General features: G+C 37.7%; 1 protein-coding gene across 1 annotated transcript; it reads left to right on the top strand.

The window, feature by feature from the left end:
• The first annotated feature begins 8,328 nt into the window (after positions 1-8,328).
• On the top strand, positions 8,329-12,918 carry LOC142357758 (uncharacterized). Its single transcript, XM_075409302.1, has 7 exons — positions 8,329-8,412; positions 9,919-10,760; positions 10,834-10,952; positions 11,121-11,147; positions 11,213-11,254; positions 11,326-12,240; positions 12,654-12,918. Exons 2-7 carry the CDS (start codon positions 9,921-9,923, stop codon positions 12,802-12,804), a joined length of 2,094 nt encoding a protein of 697 aa, XP_075265417.1. The 5' UTR covers positions 8,329-8,412; positions 9,919-9,920; the 3' UTR covers positions 12,805-12,918.
• The last annotated feature ends 1,250 nt before the right edge of the window (positions 12,919-14,168 follow it).

The following is a 14,168-nucleotide window of genomic DNA, read 5'->3' as shown; positions in this document are numbered from 1 at the left end:
AAAATTAGAGTTAAAATTAGAGGCGGAGATAGACACCAAAGAGCTCACTATCCGACGACTACAGGATATTGAGAAAAAGTTACCAGGTACAGGAGCGTTGTCAATATAGGATCTACTTTGGATTTCGCCCAATGCAACTATTGGGGAAATCCAACGGCGCTTCAGACATTTGTCTCTTTTGATACACCCTGATAAAGGAGGCCCAACAGAGAGATTCCAGTTATTAAATCAAATAAGATGCGTGCTTATGGATGACGGTGCACGTAATATATACGAAACTCATGGATGGAAGTTTGCTGTCGAGTTTTTGAATTAACAACGAGTGGAGCATTATGCTTCCATAAGGGAAGGCAGTGTAGTGACACTACAAACATGCTCACGAAATTTTTAATGCAGAAGCTTTCGAAAATTACATTTTAAAGGCTGCAAACAAAAAAAAACACTTGAAAGTGACAGCAAAACAAGCTGATTTATGGCTCATTATTTATGAGACAGTATCTGTAACCAATTGTCATAAGGATTTATGGTTTAAACATTGGAACCGAGATTCTGTCAGAGAATAAATATGATTTTCAACTTTATCGTTGGGACCAAACACTCCGTTTGGGAAAAACAAACAGAGCAAGGACTCTGGGACCAAGTTTTCTTGGTGAACGCAAATATAGATAAAACTGGGGTCTAAACGGTTAATTTCGAGTATCACGATTCATAATAACTTTTAACGCAATATTTGAAGTTGCCTTCCCTACTTTACACATTTATAGAAGTGAACTTGTATTAATCCTTCTTTGAGCTGAAATTTGCTTTTAATTTCTGATTTCAATTAGTTCCACCAATTCGAATTTTTCACAAGAATTCGGAGGACACTTTAGAATCCAAGTTAATCCGAAGGGATTCTATAGTCTCTAATCCGTAAGTTGAAGCTGGAAAAACATTTGAATTGAAGAGGTGTTGTGCTGAATTGAAGCTGACCTTCTGTAGATTTAGTTTTTGATTTATTGAAGCTACTGACTGATAAGCTTTGTTCATTAGGTGCTTTAGAAGATGACTGGGAGATAACGTGCTTGAAAAAATTACACCTAGATAACAAAAGTTGTTAGTAAATTCAACTTCTCTTTTCGATATATAGAATTTTTGGTCCACAGCTAAACGACCTCTTCTAAATTTTATGCATTTTGTCTTGTTTACATTAATTTTTAAATAATTCCTGCTACAATACGTGTTCAGATTATTCAAACTTTGTTATAGTTGGCATTGGCTATGGCTCCCAAGTACTAAGTCATCAGCGTAAAATATAACATCTAGTGCCTTGCATTTCAACTCAAAATATAAGTCAGCTATGAATAAACTAAATAAAAATGGTGAGAGTTTGTCTCCTTGTGCTACTCCTGATTTCTGTTCAATCTCATTTGACAAGAACTCTCCATCAAGGATCTGCTGGAAGTTGCATTTTAGCATTGATTGTATTGTGTGTAGCATGTTCCCGTGGAGCCCCATTTTTATCAGTTTTGTAAGCAGCAGGTTCCTCTTTACGAAGTCAAATGCTTTTTTTGTAGTCAATTAAGCGGGCATAGTATTTGCCATTGCAGCTGATGTTATGCTTGATTGCTTTTTTCAAGTGCGAAACTGCGTCGATTGTGGACAGTTTGCGTCAGAAAACCATATTGACTTGATGGTAGAACTTGATTTCGCTTAACCCATATTCGCAAACGCCGGTAAATGATTCCCGTAAACAACTTGTACATGCAAGATAACAGACTAATGCCTCTGTAGGAACTTGGTTCTGTTTTGCACCCTTTGCCTTTGTACAGTGGTCTAATATATGATAACTTCCAAATTCGTGGTGCATTATGCTCCGCAAAGCAGAGGTTAAGTAAATTGAATATTTGAGTATCTTTGCATTGACTGAAGACCTAATTTAATACTAGTGTTGGTTATTCGATCTGGTCGCGCTGCTTTACCAGCTTTTAACTTTGAAGCTTTGTCGGTAATTTCTTCCAGTGTTATTGAATCATTCAAATGTCCGGTACATTTCCAGTTTGAAAAACAATAATTGTGGTTTCCTAAGGTTTGCTCGTCTAAGAGTTCATCTGATATTTCGCCCTCAGCTTTACTAGAAGAAGAAGAAGAAGAAGATTGAATTAAACATCAGATCACACTGACAAATAGTTCAAATTATTTACAGATTCAGAAATGAGCAATAAATTTAACTGTTTAAGAGTTTATAGAACTTTTGTAAAGCTGTCGAATATAAAAAGTGACTACAATAAAGAATATGGTCTGTTGATAAAAGAGTTCTTTCGCAAAATCTGCACACACATAAGTTTTCTTCCCATTGATAACAACCTTCCATACAACAAAAATTATTGTGCAGTCCATTGGCATAGAACTTTGCAATTATTCTCCTGTGTTTTGGCGGGCAGTCCTTCAGTCCGTGTATATCATGAAACATCAATTTGTTTAAAAGCGTTGTGGTTGAGGTGTACTTGCTTACTCCGCACCAACTTTTCCAAAAAACGGCTTCTGATTTCCGGTAATGTTGTTTTATATCTATTTCAAAAAGTTCATCGTTGTGCGTCTCTAATCCGTAAGTTGAGGCTGGAAAAACAATTGAATTAAAGAGTTGCTGTGCTGAGTTGAAGTTGACTTTCTGCAGATTTAGTTTCTGGTTTATTGAAGCTACTGATTGATTGGCTTTGTTTATTAGATGGCTTAGATGGTGACTGGGAGATAACGTGCTCGAAAAAATTACACCTAGATAACAAAAGATGTTATCAAATTCAACTTCTTTTTTCGATATATAGAATTTGTCATCGACAGCTAAACGGCCACCTCTTCTAAATTTCATGCATTTTGTCTTGTTCACATTAATTTTCAAATAATTCCTGCTACAGTACGTGTTCAGATTATTCAAACTTTTTTATAGTTGGCCTTGGCTATGGCTCCCAAGTACTAAGTCATCAGAGTAAAATATAACATCTAGGCCCTTGCATTTCAACTCAAAATATAAATCAGCTATGAATAAACTAAACAAGAGTGGTGGGAGTTTGTCTCCTTGTGCTACTCCTGTTTTCTGTTCAATCTCGTTTGACAGGAATTCTCCATCAAGGATCTGCTGAAAGTTGCATTTTAGCACTGATTGTATTGTGTGTAGAATGTTCCCATGGAGCCCCATTTTGATCAGTATTGTAAGCAGCAGGTTCCTATTCACGAAGTGGAAAGCTTTTTCGTAGTCAATGAAGCAGGCATAGTATTTGCCACTGCAGCTGACGTTATGCTTGATTGCTCTTTTTAAGTGCGAAACTGCGTCGATTGTTGACAATTTGCGTCTAAAATCATATTGGCTTGGTGGTAAAATTTGATTTTTCTCGACCCATGATTGCAAACGCTGGAAAATGATACCCGTGAACAACTTGTACATGCAACATAATAGGCTAATGCCTCTGTAGGAACTTGGTTCTGCTTTGCTCCCTTTGCCTTTGTACAGTGGTTTAATATATGATAACTTCCAAATTCGGGGTTCATTATGCTCCGCAAAGCAGAGGTTAAATAAATGGAATACGTAACTTTGCATTGGATGAAAACCTAATTTAATACTAGTGTTGGTTATTCCATCTCTTCCCGCTGCCTTACCAGCTTTTAACTTTGAAGCTTCATCGGTAATTTCTTCCAGTGTTATTGGATCATTCAAATACCCGGTATATTTCCAGTTTGAAAAACAATAATCGTGGTTTCCTAAGGTTTGCTCGTCTAGAAGTTTATCCGATATATCGCCCTCAGCTTTAAATAGACCTTCGAAATATGATTCCCAAACTGGAATTGTAATTCCAGACACTTTTGTTAAAACTTTCTTTGATTTCAGAATTTTCCAAAATTCTCGCCTTTCCGATTCCGCTTTTCTGATTATGAAACTTTCGCGATCTATTTCATGCATCATTTCGTGTTTTCTGCAAAGTTTCTTAAAGGCTCTTTTCATTTTAAAGTAATCAGAATCTGCTTTATGTCTCTGTCTGTATCCAGCTTTCAGCTGCTTATGCAATATGTACAGTTCTTTTGAACCGTTTCGGTGATTTTCTTTCATGCATAACGGTTGCCGATTCTTGAATAGCCTTGGCGAATTCGTCATACGATGTGTCCAATGCGTTGCTATCGTGTGGATTTTGAACGCTTTTCATTCGTTCGTTCAATTGTTCAATATCAAATTTACGCATTTGCTTCTTTCTGCTTTCAGCTATATCTTGTCTGTGTTTTAGATCAAAGCAGCTAGAAACCGGCTTGTGCTTTGTTAACAATGAATTGTTGATCTTTATCTCGTTAAAATGTTCTAGGAGTTCCTTGCTTACGAAAAATAAATCGATAAAGCTTTTACCGTACTGAAATTCGTACGTTACCTCTTTAATATCGTTAACACAATGAAGATTCCAATTAATTAAAAATTCGCAAAGTGAGTTGCCTCTTTCGGATGAGTCAAGTCTGCAATTGAAGTCGCCGCCCAGGACCATACGTGCTTTGCCTTGACAGCATTGAAAAGTTTCGGTAAGTGCTTGATATATTGTCTCTAGATCTGTTTTTGGCGGAAAATATGCTACAATTATAATTAGGCTGAATTCTTTGATCTGCAATGCTAATAATTTATTGTTCTGATGGAGAACATTGCATGTAATTCTTAATTGTTTACTCAGTGCAATTGCTAAGCCGCTTTGCGGCCGCCCCTTCCCGCTTTTTATTGCCTTTGTGCAGAAGCATGTAAAACCAGGTATTTCGACTGAATTTACACTGAGAGTTTCTGTTAATAGCAAGATATCGTATGCGATTGCTTCACTTGTACACGTTGATAGTGTTCCTTTAGCACCTTCCACGTTCCATAAACAAATTGTTAGTCACGGTCCTCTGTGGATTTTGAACGCTTGTACATGCAACATAATAGGCTAATGCCTCTGTAGGAACTTGGTTCTGCTTTGCTCCCTTTGCCTTTGTACAGTGGTTTAATATATGATAACTTCCAAATTCGGGGTACATTATGCTCCGCAAAGCAGAGGTTAAATAAATGGAATACGTACCTTTGCATTGGATGAAAACCTAATTTAATAGTAGTGTTGGTTATTCCATCTGGTCCCGCTGCTTTACCAGCTTTTAACTTTGAAGCTTCATCGGTAATTTCTTCCAGTGTTATTGGATCATTCAAATACCCGGTATATTTCCAGTTTGAAAAACAATAATCGTTGTTTCCTAAGGTTTGCTCGTCTAGAAGTTTATCCGATATTTCGCCCTCAGCTTTAAATAGACCTTCGAAATATGATTCCCAAACTGGAATTGTAATTCCAAATACTTTTGTTAAAACTTTCTTTGATTTCAGAATTTTCCAAAATTCTCGCCTTTCCGAAACCGCTTTTCTGATTATGAAACTTTCGCGATCTATTTCATGCATCATTTTGTGTTTTCTGCAAAGTTTCTTAAAGGCTCTTTTCATTTTAAAGTAATCAGAATCTGCTTTATGTCTCTGTCTGTATCCAGCTTTCAGCTGCTTATGCAATATGTACAGTTCTCTTTTGAACCATTTCGGTGATTTTCTTTCATGCATAACGGTTGCCGATTCTTGAATAGCCTTGGCGAATTCGTCATACGATGTGTCCAATGCGTTGCTATCGTGTGGATTTTGAACGCTTTTCATTCGTTCGTTCAATTGTTCAATATCAAATTTACGCATTTGCTTCTTTCTGCTTTCAGCTGTATCTTGTCTGTGTTTTAGATCAAAGCAGCAAGAAACCGGCTTGTGCTTTGTTAACAATGAATTGTTGATCTTTATCTCGTTAAAATGTTCTAGGAGTTCCTTGCTTACGAAAAATAAATCGATAACGCTTTTACCGTACTGAAACTCGTACGTTACCTCTTTAATATCGTTAACACAATGAAGATTCCAATTAATTAAAAATTCGCAAAGTGAGTTGCCTCTTTCGGATGAGTCAAGTCTGCAATTGAAGTCGCCGCCCAGGACCATACGTGCTTTGCCTTGACAGCATTGAAAAGTTTCGGTAAGTGCTTGATATATTGTCTCTAGATCTGTTTTTGGCGGAAAATATGCTACAATTATAATTAGGCTGAATTCTTTGATCTGCAATGCTAATAATTTATTGTTCTGATGGAGAACATTGCATGTAATTCTTAATTGTTTACTCAGTGCAATTGCTAAGCCGCTTTGCGGCCGCCCCTTCCCGCTTTTTATTGCCTTTGTGCAGAAGCATGTAAAACCAGGTATTTCGACTGAATTTACACTGAGAGTTTCTGTTAATAGCAAGATATCGTATGCGATTGCTTCACTTGTACACGTTGATAGTGTTCCTTTAGCACCTTCCACGTTCCATAAACAAATTGTTAGTCACGGTCCTCTGTGGATTTTGAACGCTTGTACATGCAACATAATAGGCTAATGCCTCTGTAGGAACTTGGTTCTGCTTTGCTCCCTTTGCCTTTGTACAGTGGTTTAATATATGATAACTTCCAAATTCGGGGTACATTATGCTCCGCAAAGCAGAGGTTAAATAAATGGAATACGTACCTTTGCATTGGATGAAAACCTAATTTAATAGTAGTGTTGGTTATTCCATCTGGTCCCGCTGCTTTACCAGCTTTTAACTTTGAAGCTTCATCGGTAATTTCTTCCAGTGTTATTGGATCATTCAAATACCCGGTATATTTCCAGTTTGAAAAACAATAATCGTTGTTTCCTAAGGTTTGCTCGTCTAGAAGTTTATCCGATATTTCGCCCTCAGCTTTAAATAGACCTTCGAAATATGATTCCCAAACTGGAATTGTAATTCCAAATACTTTTGTTAAAACTTTCTTTGATTTCAGAATTTTCCAAAATTCTCGCCTTTCCGAAACCGCTTTTCTGATTATGAAACTTTCGCGATCTATTTCATGCATCATTTTGTGTTTTCTGCAAAGTTTCTTAAAGGCTCTTTTCATTTTAAAGTAATCAGAATCTGCTTTATGTCTCTGTCTGTATCCAGCTTTCAGCTGCTTATGCAATATGTACAGTTCTCTTTTGAACCATTTCGGTGATTTTCTTTCATGCATAACGGTTGCCGATTCTTGAATAGCCTTGGCGAATTCGTCATACGATGTGTCCAATGCGTTGCTATCGTGTGGATTTTGAACGCTTTTCATTCGTTCGTTCAATTGTTCAATATCAAATTTACGCATTTGCTTCTTTCTGCTTTCAGCTGTATCTTGTCTGTGTTTTAGATCAAAGCAGCAAGAAACCGGCTTGTGCTTTGTTAACAATGAATTGTTGATCTTTATCTCGTTAAAATGTTCTAGGAGTTCCTTGCTTACGAAAAATAAATCGATAACGCTTTTACCGTACTGAAACTCGTACGTTACCTCTTTAATATCGTTAACACAATGAAGATTCCAATTAATTAAAAATTCGCAAAGTGAGTTGCCTCTTTCGGATGAGTCAAGTCTGCAATTGAAGTCGCCGCCCAGAACCATACGTGCTTTGCCTTGACAGCATTGAAAAGTTTCGGTAAGTGCTTGATATATTGTCTCTAGATCTGTTTTTGGCGGAAAATATGCTACAATTATAATTAGGCTGAATTCTTTGATCTGCAATGCTAATAATTTATTGTTCTGATGGAGAACATTGCATGTAATTCTTAATTGTTTACTCAGTGCAATTGCTAAGCCGCTTTGCGGCCGCCCCTTCCCGCTTTTTATTGCCTTTGTGCAGAAGCATGTAAAACCAGGTATTTCGACTGAATTTACACTGAGAGTTTCTGTTAATAGCAAGATATCGTATGCGATTGCTTCACTTGTACACGTTGATAGTGTTCCTTTAGCACCTTCCACGTTCCATAAACAAATTGTTAGTCACGGTCCTCTGTGGATTTTGAACGCTTGTACATGCAACATAATAGGCTAATGCCTCTGTAGGAACTTGGTTCTGCTTTGCTCCCTTTGCCTTTGTACAGTGGTTTAATATATGATAACTTCCAAATTCGGGGTACATTATGCTCCGCAAAGCAGAGGTTAAATAAATGGAATACGTATCTTTGCATTGGATGAAAACCTAATTTAATAGTAGTGTTGGTTATTCCATCTGGTCCCGCTGCTTTACCAGCTTTTAACTTTGAATAGGCTAATGCCTCTGTATTCCATCTGTGTTGGTTATGGAATACAGCTTTCAGCTGCTTATGCAATATGTCAAATTATTCAAACTTGAACTTCGTGATTTTGAAATTTTCGAAAAACTTGTCGGCCATTTTTCTATAACGAAGCGAGTCTTTGAATTCGAATTTTTTCTCTCTCATTGTCCCTTATGAGAATGCGCTCACCCATGTTTTAAGTAAATACCAAACTAGTGACGTATAGTGTGAACTTTTTTGTGTGTTGTCTATTAGACGTATTTAGGTGAGTATTGATTTGTTGATCAAGAAATTTTGGCATTGTCCGGAAAGCAGTGTGATTCTTTATTGAACAGGCCCGCTATTACTTCCAGAAATTGGGCATTTTACTGTTTTTTCCTGGCTGGCGAGTGTCCATAATTACAATTTACCGTATTTATATACGCATTGCAGCACTTCCATATTAAATCACTAAATTGTTGAAGGTATAGTCTGTCCCATAAAGTTGAAATAAGCGAACGTTCGAAAAACGCCAAAAACGTACAATTGAGCATCAATGTGCTCATTTGAATGTCAGCGTTTTCTCCATTAAGTTTTCGTTAATTAATTTTTCCTGTAATGTTTTAAATTTGAACTTTGACCTTTGAACTCTAACCTGTGACTTTTGAAAAGTTCGCTTATTTCAACTTTATGGGACACGCTATATTTGCCGAATAATAGGTAACCAATATACCGAACTGTCGTTAAATCGATTATTAGATAGTGCACTCCATATTAATTCTGACTTCGAAAATGCTCAGGATGTCAATTTTTAAATGGCAGTTCGTTCTATTCTTTTGTGATGAGTCCTTGATTGTTATTGTAAGTTTTGCTTGTGAAGATAGAAATTGGTCCGACTGCTGTTTTTTCATTGCTAGGCTTGTTGAAGAGGCATCTCACTTGTCTGTATGTTCCCGGAAAAAATATTTGCGTTAATTCACAGTTTATAAGACGTTATTAAAAAATCTGTACCAAAACTGCTCAGAAAAAATGGGCTTTTTTCATGCTTTTCAGTTTTAAAGTAGAAAATATTATGCTAAATTTTGCCTGGACTCTAGTAGAGGGAGATAAGATTCCTTTTTTTTCGGAAGGCGAGAAGATGCAGGGATGAGCAATGGTATTGAAAGTTCGATTATTATTGCCTCAACGCGTGAATGTTAACTTGGGTGTGCTAATTTTAAGCGTTCCGTATATTGAAATAAATTTGGGGAGTTCCATATTGTTGTTAAGTTCGTAGCAAGTCTGTCTATATGCAAATTTTTGCTGAAACGTTGTAGCGCTAGAACCTTCTTTGACTTAGTGACTCGAGCGGGAGGGGAGGTCCGTGGTTTGTATCCCGGCGTGGTGAACTAATTGTTGCACCCTTGATAGAAAATTTACCTAGGTTACAGCTCCTGGTTTAAATTGCCTCGCTTGTTCGAGAGCAATTCCGGCAGTCGGTTTGTTAAGTTAAATCCAAGAGTATTGTCCCTAAGAAGTGAGTCCTTAGAGAACATGTCCTCCTAATACTATGTAGATCTTAATACATTCAACAGCTTTTTGGATGAACTGAAGATAACATCTTGGCTATTTTGATATTTCTAAAAGTTGCAACGCTATCAAATTTCCTATAGGGCAATGTTCAAATTTAAAGCATGCTGTTCATTTGTATGAGGGTATTTCGAACGTCCGCCTGCGTTGCAGCTTTATTGGACTAACAATAAATCAGTCGACAGAAATTCGGCTCAAATAAATGTATTGTTGATTGTTTCAGGTATGACTGTAACCACAATGGAATCTTGCGATGAATTGAGTTGCGATGACTTGAATTCAACTTCTGACAACGAGTTGGCTCTTTTCGAAGAGGAATCTGATCTGATAGATGAAGTGCTCCCGCCAAATGTGCGGGTGCACAAAAGTAATGAAATTAAGGCAAACGTAAATGCAAGAGATGTTGGTGCGAACATGACTTTCATCTCCAAACCGGTCTCGACTCTTATTTCTAGCATCTTCAAATGTCCTGTATCGGAAGAAACGTTGAAAGGCAATATATCCTTAACTGCACCAAAAGTTCCGTTTTTAAATATTAGACCGACAGACCCCTGGTTGAAAAATGTGAATCCTAATTTAGTTCCCGAGTGTTTGGAATCGGAGGTGTTTACTCAAAGGTTTATATCGAACTTTTTGCGTGTTGCTTTTCCGTTAGTCAATCTGCTGGACGCTATGTCTAAGGGGAGGTTGACGCAGTCTCGTATAGAAACATCGGTTACAGATTCTTTACTGCTTTTATCATCTGCATTGGAAAATGTCAACAGCTGGCGCCGAGAAAACCTTATGCGCAGCTATAATCTAAGTCACCTTAAAAATCCCGATGTCAGCCCTGCCGAAAATCCTTATCTGTTTCCTTATTATTTTGAAAAGTGTGCTAAGTTTCCTTCGGTCGACGAGCTTTATCAAGCTAATGAGGCCCTACCAGACCTGGAAATAAATTCAGTCTCAAAATTTGCCAACGAGGTTGTTTCTGGTGATTCTATGTTAGAGCAAATTGATGGCAAGGTTCAAAAACTTATTTCGGATAGTTACAACTTACAAAAAATGGGCAAAGATAATTTTTCGGTTAGTGTTGTTTTGCAAACATCGATCAATTTGTGGATTATAAAAGGTAATGATCGTTCCTTGTTTTTTTTAGCAAACTAGCGAAGAGGTTAAAGGAACTGCATCGGTAGGTTCACAGGTCAGGTCTTGTAAGTGTTCAGTTGTGGGCACGTCCGCTTCCACCACGCCATTGAAAACTGTCGACAGCAGCAGGTTTTTTTACGGATATTTTAAAGATTGAATAGTGCATAGTTAATTAAAGTTGAAGTGAAAAGTAATAGAATAGATAAGATAAAATGATCTATTATAATGATTCGATACGGTGTTGTAGTGATGAACTCTATTGTTTGATGTGATGTATTAATTGCTACTTTCTTTTAGTGCAAACTCTGCTGCGTCAAACAATAGGTACGTATAACTCGTAAATTTCTAATCTCATTGATGCAGTCAAGTCAAATATCTAATTTTTTCAGCGTTGGGAAGCAGACGGCTCCTTTAAATCTAAAACCGTTGAAGTAAGCACCAGTTCACTTAGAGAAAATTTAATTGCAGAAAAAGAGGGGATCTTTAATTTTTCTTGATTTAGGTCGAACGCTCAGAAGCACGTTGAGAATGGTGCGGATAAAACCCTCATCACTGGACCCTCGTCAAGTGAAAATAACAGTTGTAAAGTTGAACCTGTTCCTAAAATTGCATCACCAGATATTTCAATAGTCGAACCGGCACAGAATTTAGATAATGGTTGCAAAACGGTTACATGCACTAAAACCAGCGATTCTGACGTTTCAAGTCAGATAAATAAAGATGTATCTACGACGAACTCTCCTAACCAGGATTTTTCCGCTGATGTTTTTGAGGTTTCGGGCCCCGAGGCCGATAACACGAATGAAGGCAGCATCTCTAGTGGTATAACTATTGAGGATAATGACGATGATGTAATTGATTGTGATCCTAGTTCTAGTCAAATGGGTAATGTTAAGGAAATGGAATCGGAAATAGTAATTTTGGAGGTCTCTGACGAGGCTGAGGAAAAACCTAAAGCAGTTTTGCCGGAGCCAAGTGAGGCTTCTAAGAGAAAGCTTATCCCAATTACTGGCCCTTCTCCTAGTCCACCATCGATCAATCTGGGTGGAAACCAAAATCAATCAACAAACGCCAGAAACGCTCAAACCTTAAACACTAAAAAGACCACTATTCGGTCCCTTACAAGCAATATTCCCTCTAATACTACCTCCGTTGACCAACCTAGTTTTTCTAGCTCTGCGAAAAGTGAAACTGCGACAAACGCCTTAGCTAATAGAAATGTTAGTAGATTGGTAACACCAGCGCCTCTTCGCCCTGCGGGAAGCAAGAGCGCTACAGCTTTCCAGCATGCTGCGTTGATGGCAGGTTTTGGTGGTAATAGCTTAGGACCATCAGTCCAACAGCCGGTGGGTGGGCGAATTGTTCGAGCAGCAGTGGACCCCATTCCTTTCAGCCAGCAGATGCTTCCAGCGAAGAGGTTAGTGCGAAATGTTACCTTGTATAGAATGTTTTGATTTTTGAACAAAATATTCAGTTTGTGAATACTATGTCGAATAATTTGTTGTTTGTGAGTAACATGCTTTCACTTTCTTCCCAAACTCAATTTATATAGGCTACAGCTCTTCATTAAATTGCCCCGCCTATCGTTCGAAAGCAATTTGTCCTACATCGGTCAGTTTGTTTGAAATTTAGCTTAGAAGAATTTGGAACAGACTACTTGACTAAATGATTAATTATAGCCAGCTTAAAATTCAGCTAATTAACCTAAATGTATAGACATTATTAAATTCTGGCACTTTTCTGAAAAATACAAATTTTAGAATTCTCGAATATGGAACACGTACTTTACTATTGAATCAACCGACGTCAAAATTGAAGTTAATTGTTTAGGGGACGATATGATGCTCAGTGGAGTGCAATGGAGTTTGGAGGTCAACAACAGCAGCAAGGAAACGTGAGCGGTCTGCTCATGAGAAATCAACCTGTGCAGAGAGGTGCTAGCAATTTTCCCAGAAGGACAACTAATAGAAGAGGTTTCTAAGTATATTGTAGTGATACAAACAATTAAAGTTGATTCGTATTGATAATTCCTATCTCGTTTTTCCTTGTCTGATTTGTTATCGCATTTATATACAAAAATTTATTTTTATGAGAATGTTTTCGTTGCAGGTGTGAAAAAGGTAGCTGAGTGAACTATTGGTTTTTCAGATTTATTACCACTAACAGAAATTATCAAGTTTTTCAGATCTGTTTAGGTCTAAAAGCATTTTGGCGGGGTTTACTTCAGAAAAAGTACGATAAAGTAATTAGATTGTTAACAACAGGGGTGGGGGGTCTGGGGCTGAGTGATTAATTGCTAAAACAAAGTTCGTAGCACTGTTGTCTTGTTTCTTTTTCGTCTGAAACTTTTTAATTGCTCTTAACGAATTTCAGCAATTGTCTTTTATGCAAAATTTTTGCTTGATGGTTTGGACTTTTCGCGTGATCTAAAAGCATCTGAACTCAATTGGCGGCAATTTAATACTAAAAGTCAAAAGCGCCGAGACTGGTGCCATTGTTCATTTTAATTTTAGTGGTTTATGTTAACCTCTAATGTTATTTGAAGCCCACTATTGAGCTTCTTAGACCCATTAAGGCTTCCCACGACTGAAGCAGGCTTCAATTGCTTACAGCTCCCAATAGTCGTTCGAGAGCTATTCGACGTTTAGTCGGTTAGGTTTGAACTTTGGTCATCAAAAACGATAACAGTAAAGACCGGATTGCATTAAGTTCTCGTTGAGCCTTATGGCTCATTAGTCTCAAAGTATGTGATTCACCACAGCAGTTGCGGAGATTCCTGTGAAGGGTGGTTAGAATTTGAGCTGAACACGACGTGATAAAATACAATATAGGCAGAAATTCGGAATATAATAACAGCCATTGGAGAAGATAACATTTGGGTGGTTAATTGAGTAATTGAGAACAAGATAACATTTCGGGGGGGGGGGGGGGGGGGGGGGTCAATGGGACTAGAATCAACAAAAAGTCTACGTTGATAACGTGTACAATAACAGCAATGAGGGTTGTGGCTGGTAACTATAAAGGTGCAGCTCGTTCCATTAATGCATGGGTCTGAAAACAAACTTTCGACAGTGTGTGAATCGAGCTAATGTTTAATTGCTCGCAAACGATGTGTAGCAATTATAGTCCTGTTGGTCTTCTTATTACTAGCCGCACAGAGATAGCTGCGGCAATTATTGGCCGTCTTTTTTTTACGACTCGAAGAGGAGTATTGATTTCAGTTTTTTTCCGGAACTCTGAACAGTTGGAGGCATTTTCCAAATATAGCCCTGCTGGTCGCAGTCGGATGCACGTGGAATATTTCCTCCACGCGGTTCAATGTACAACACAAAACCAATCAGAAGT

Source organism: Convolutriloba macropyga, chromosome 2 (genome assembly GCF_964194025.1).
Source record: "Convolutriloba macropyga chromosome 2, txConMacr16.3, whole genome shotgun sequence".
In the NCBI taxonomy this organism is placed as follows: domain Eukaryota; kingdom Metazoa; phylum Xenacoelomorpha; order Acoela; family Convolutidae; genus Convolutriloba; species Convolutriloba macropyga.
This window is presented reverse-complemented; position numbering and strand designations above follow the sequence as displayed.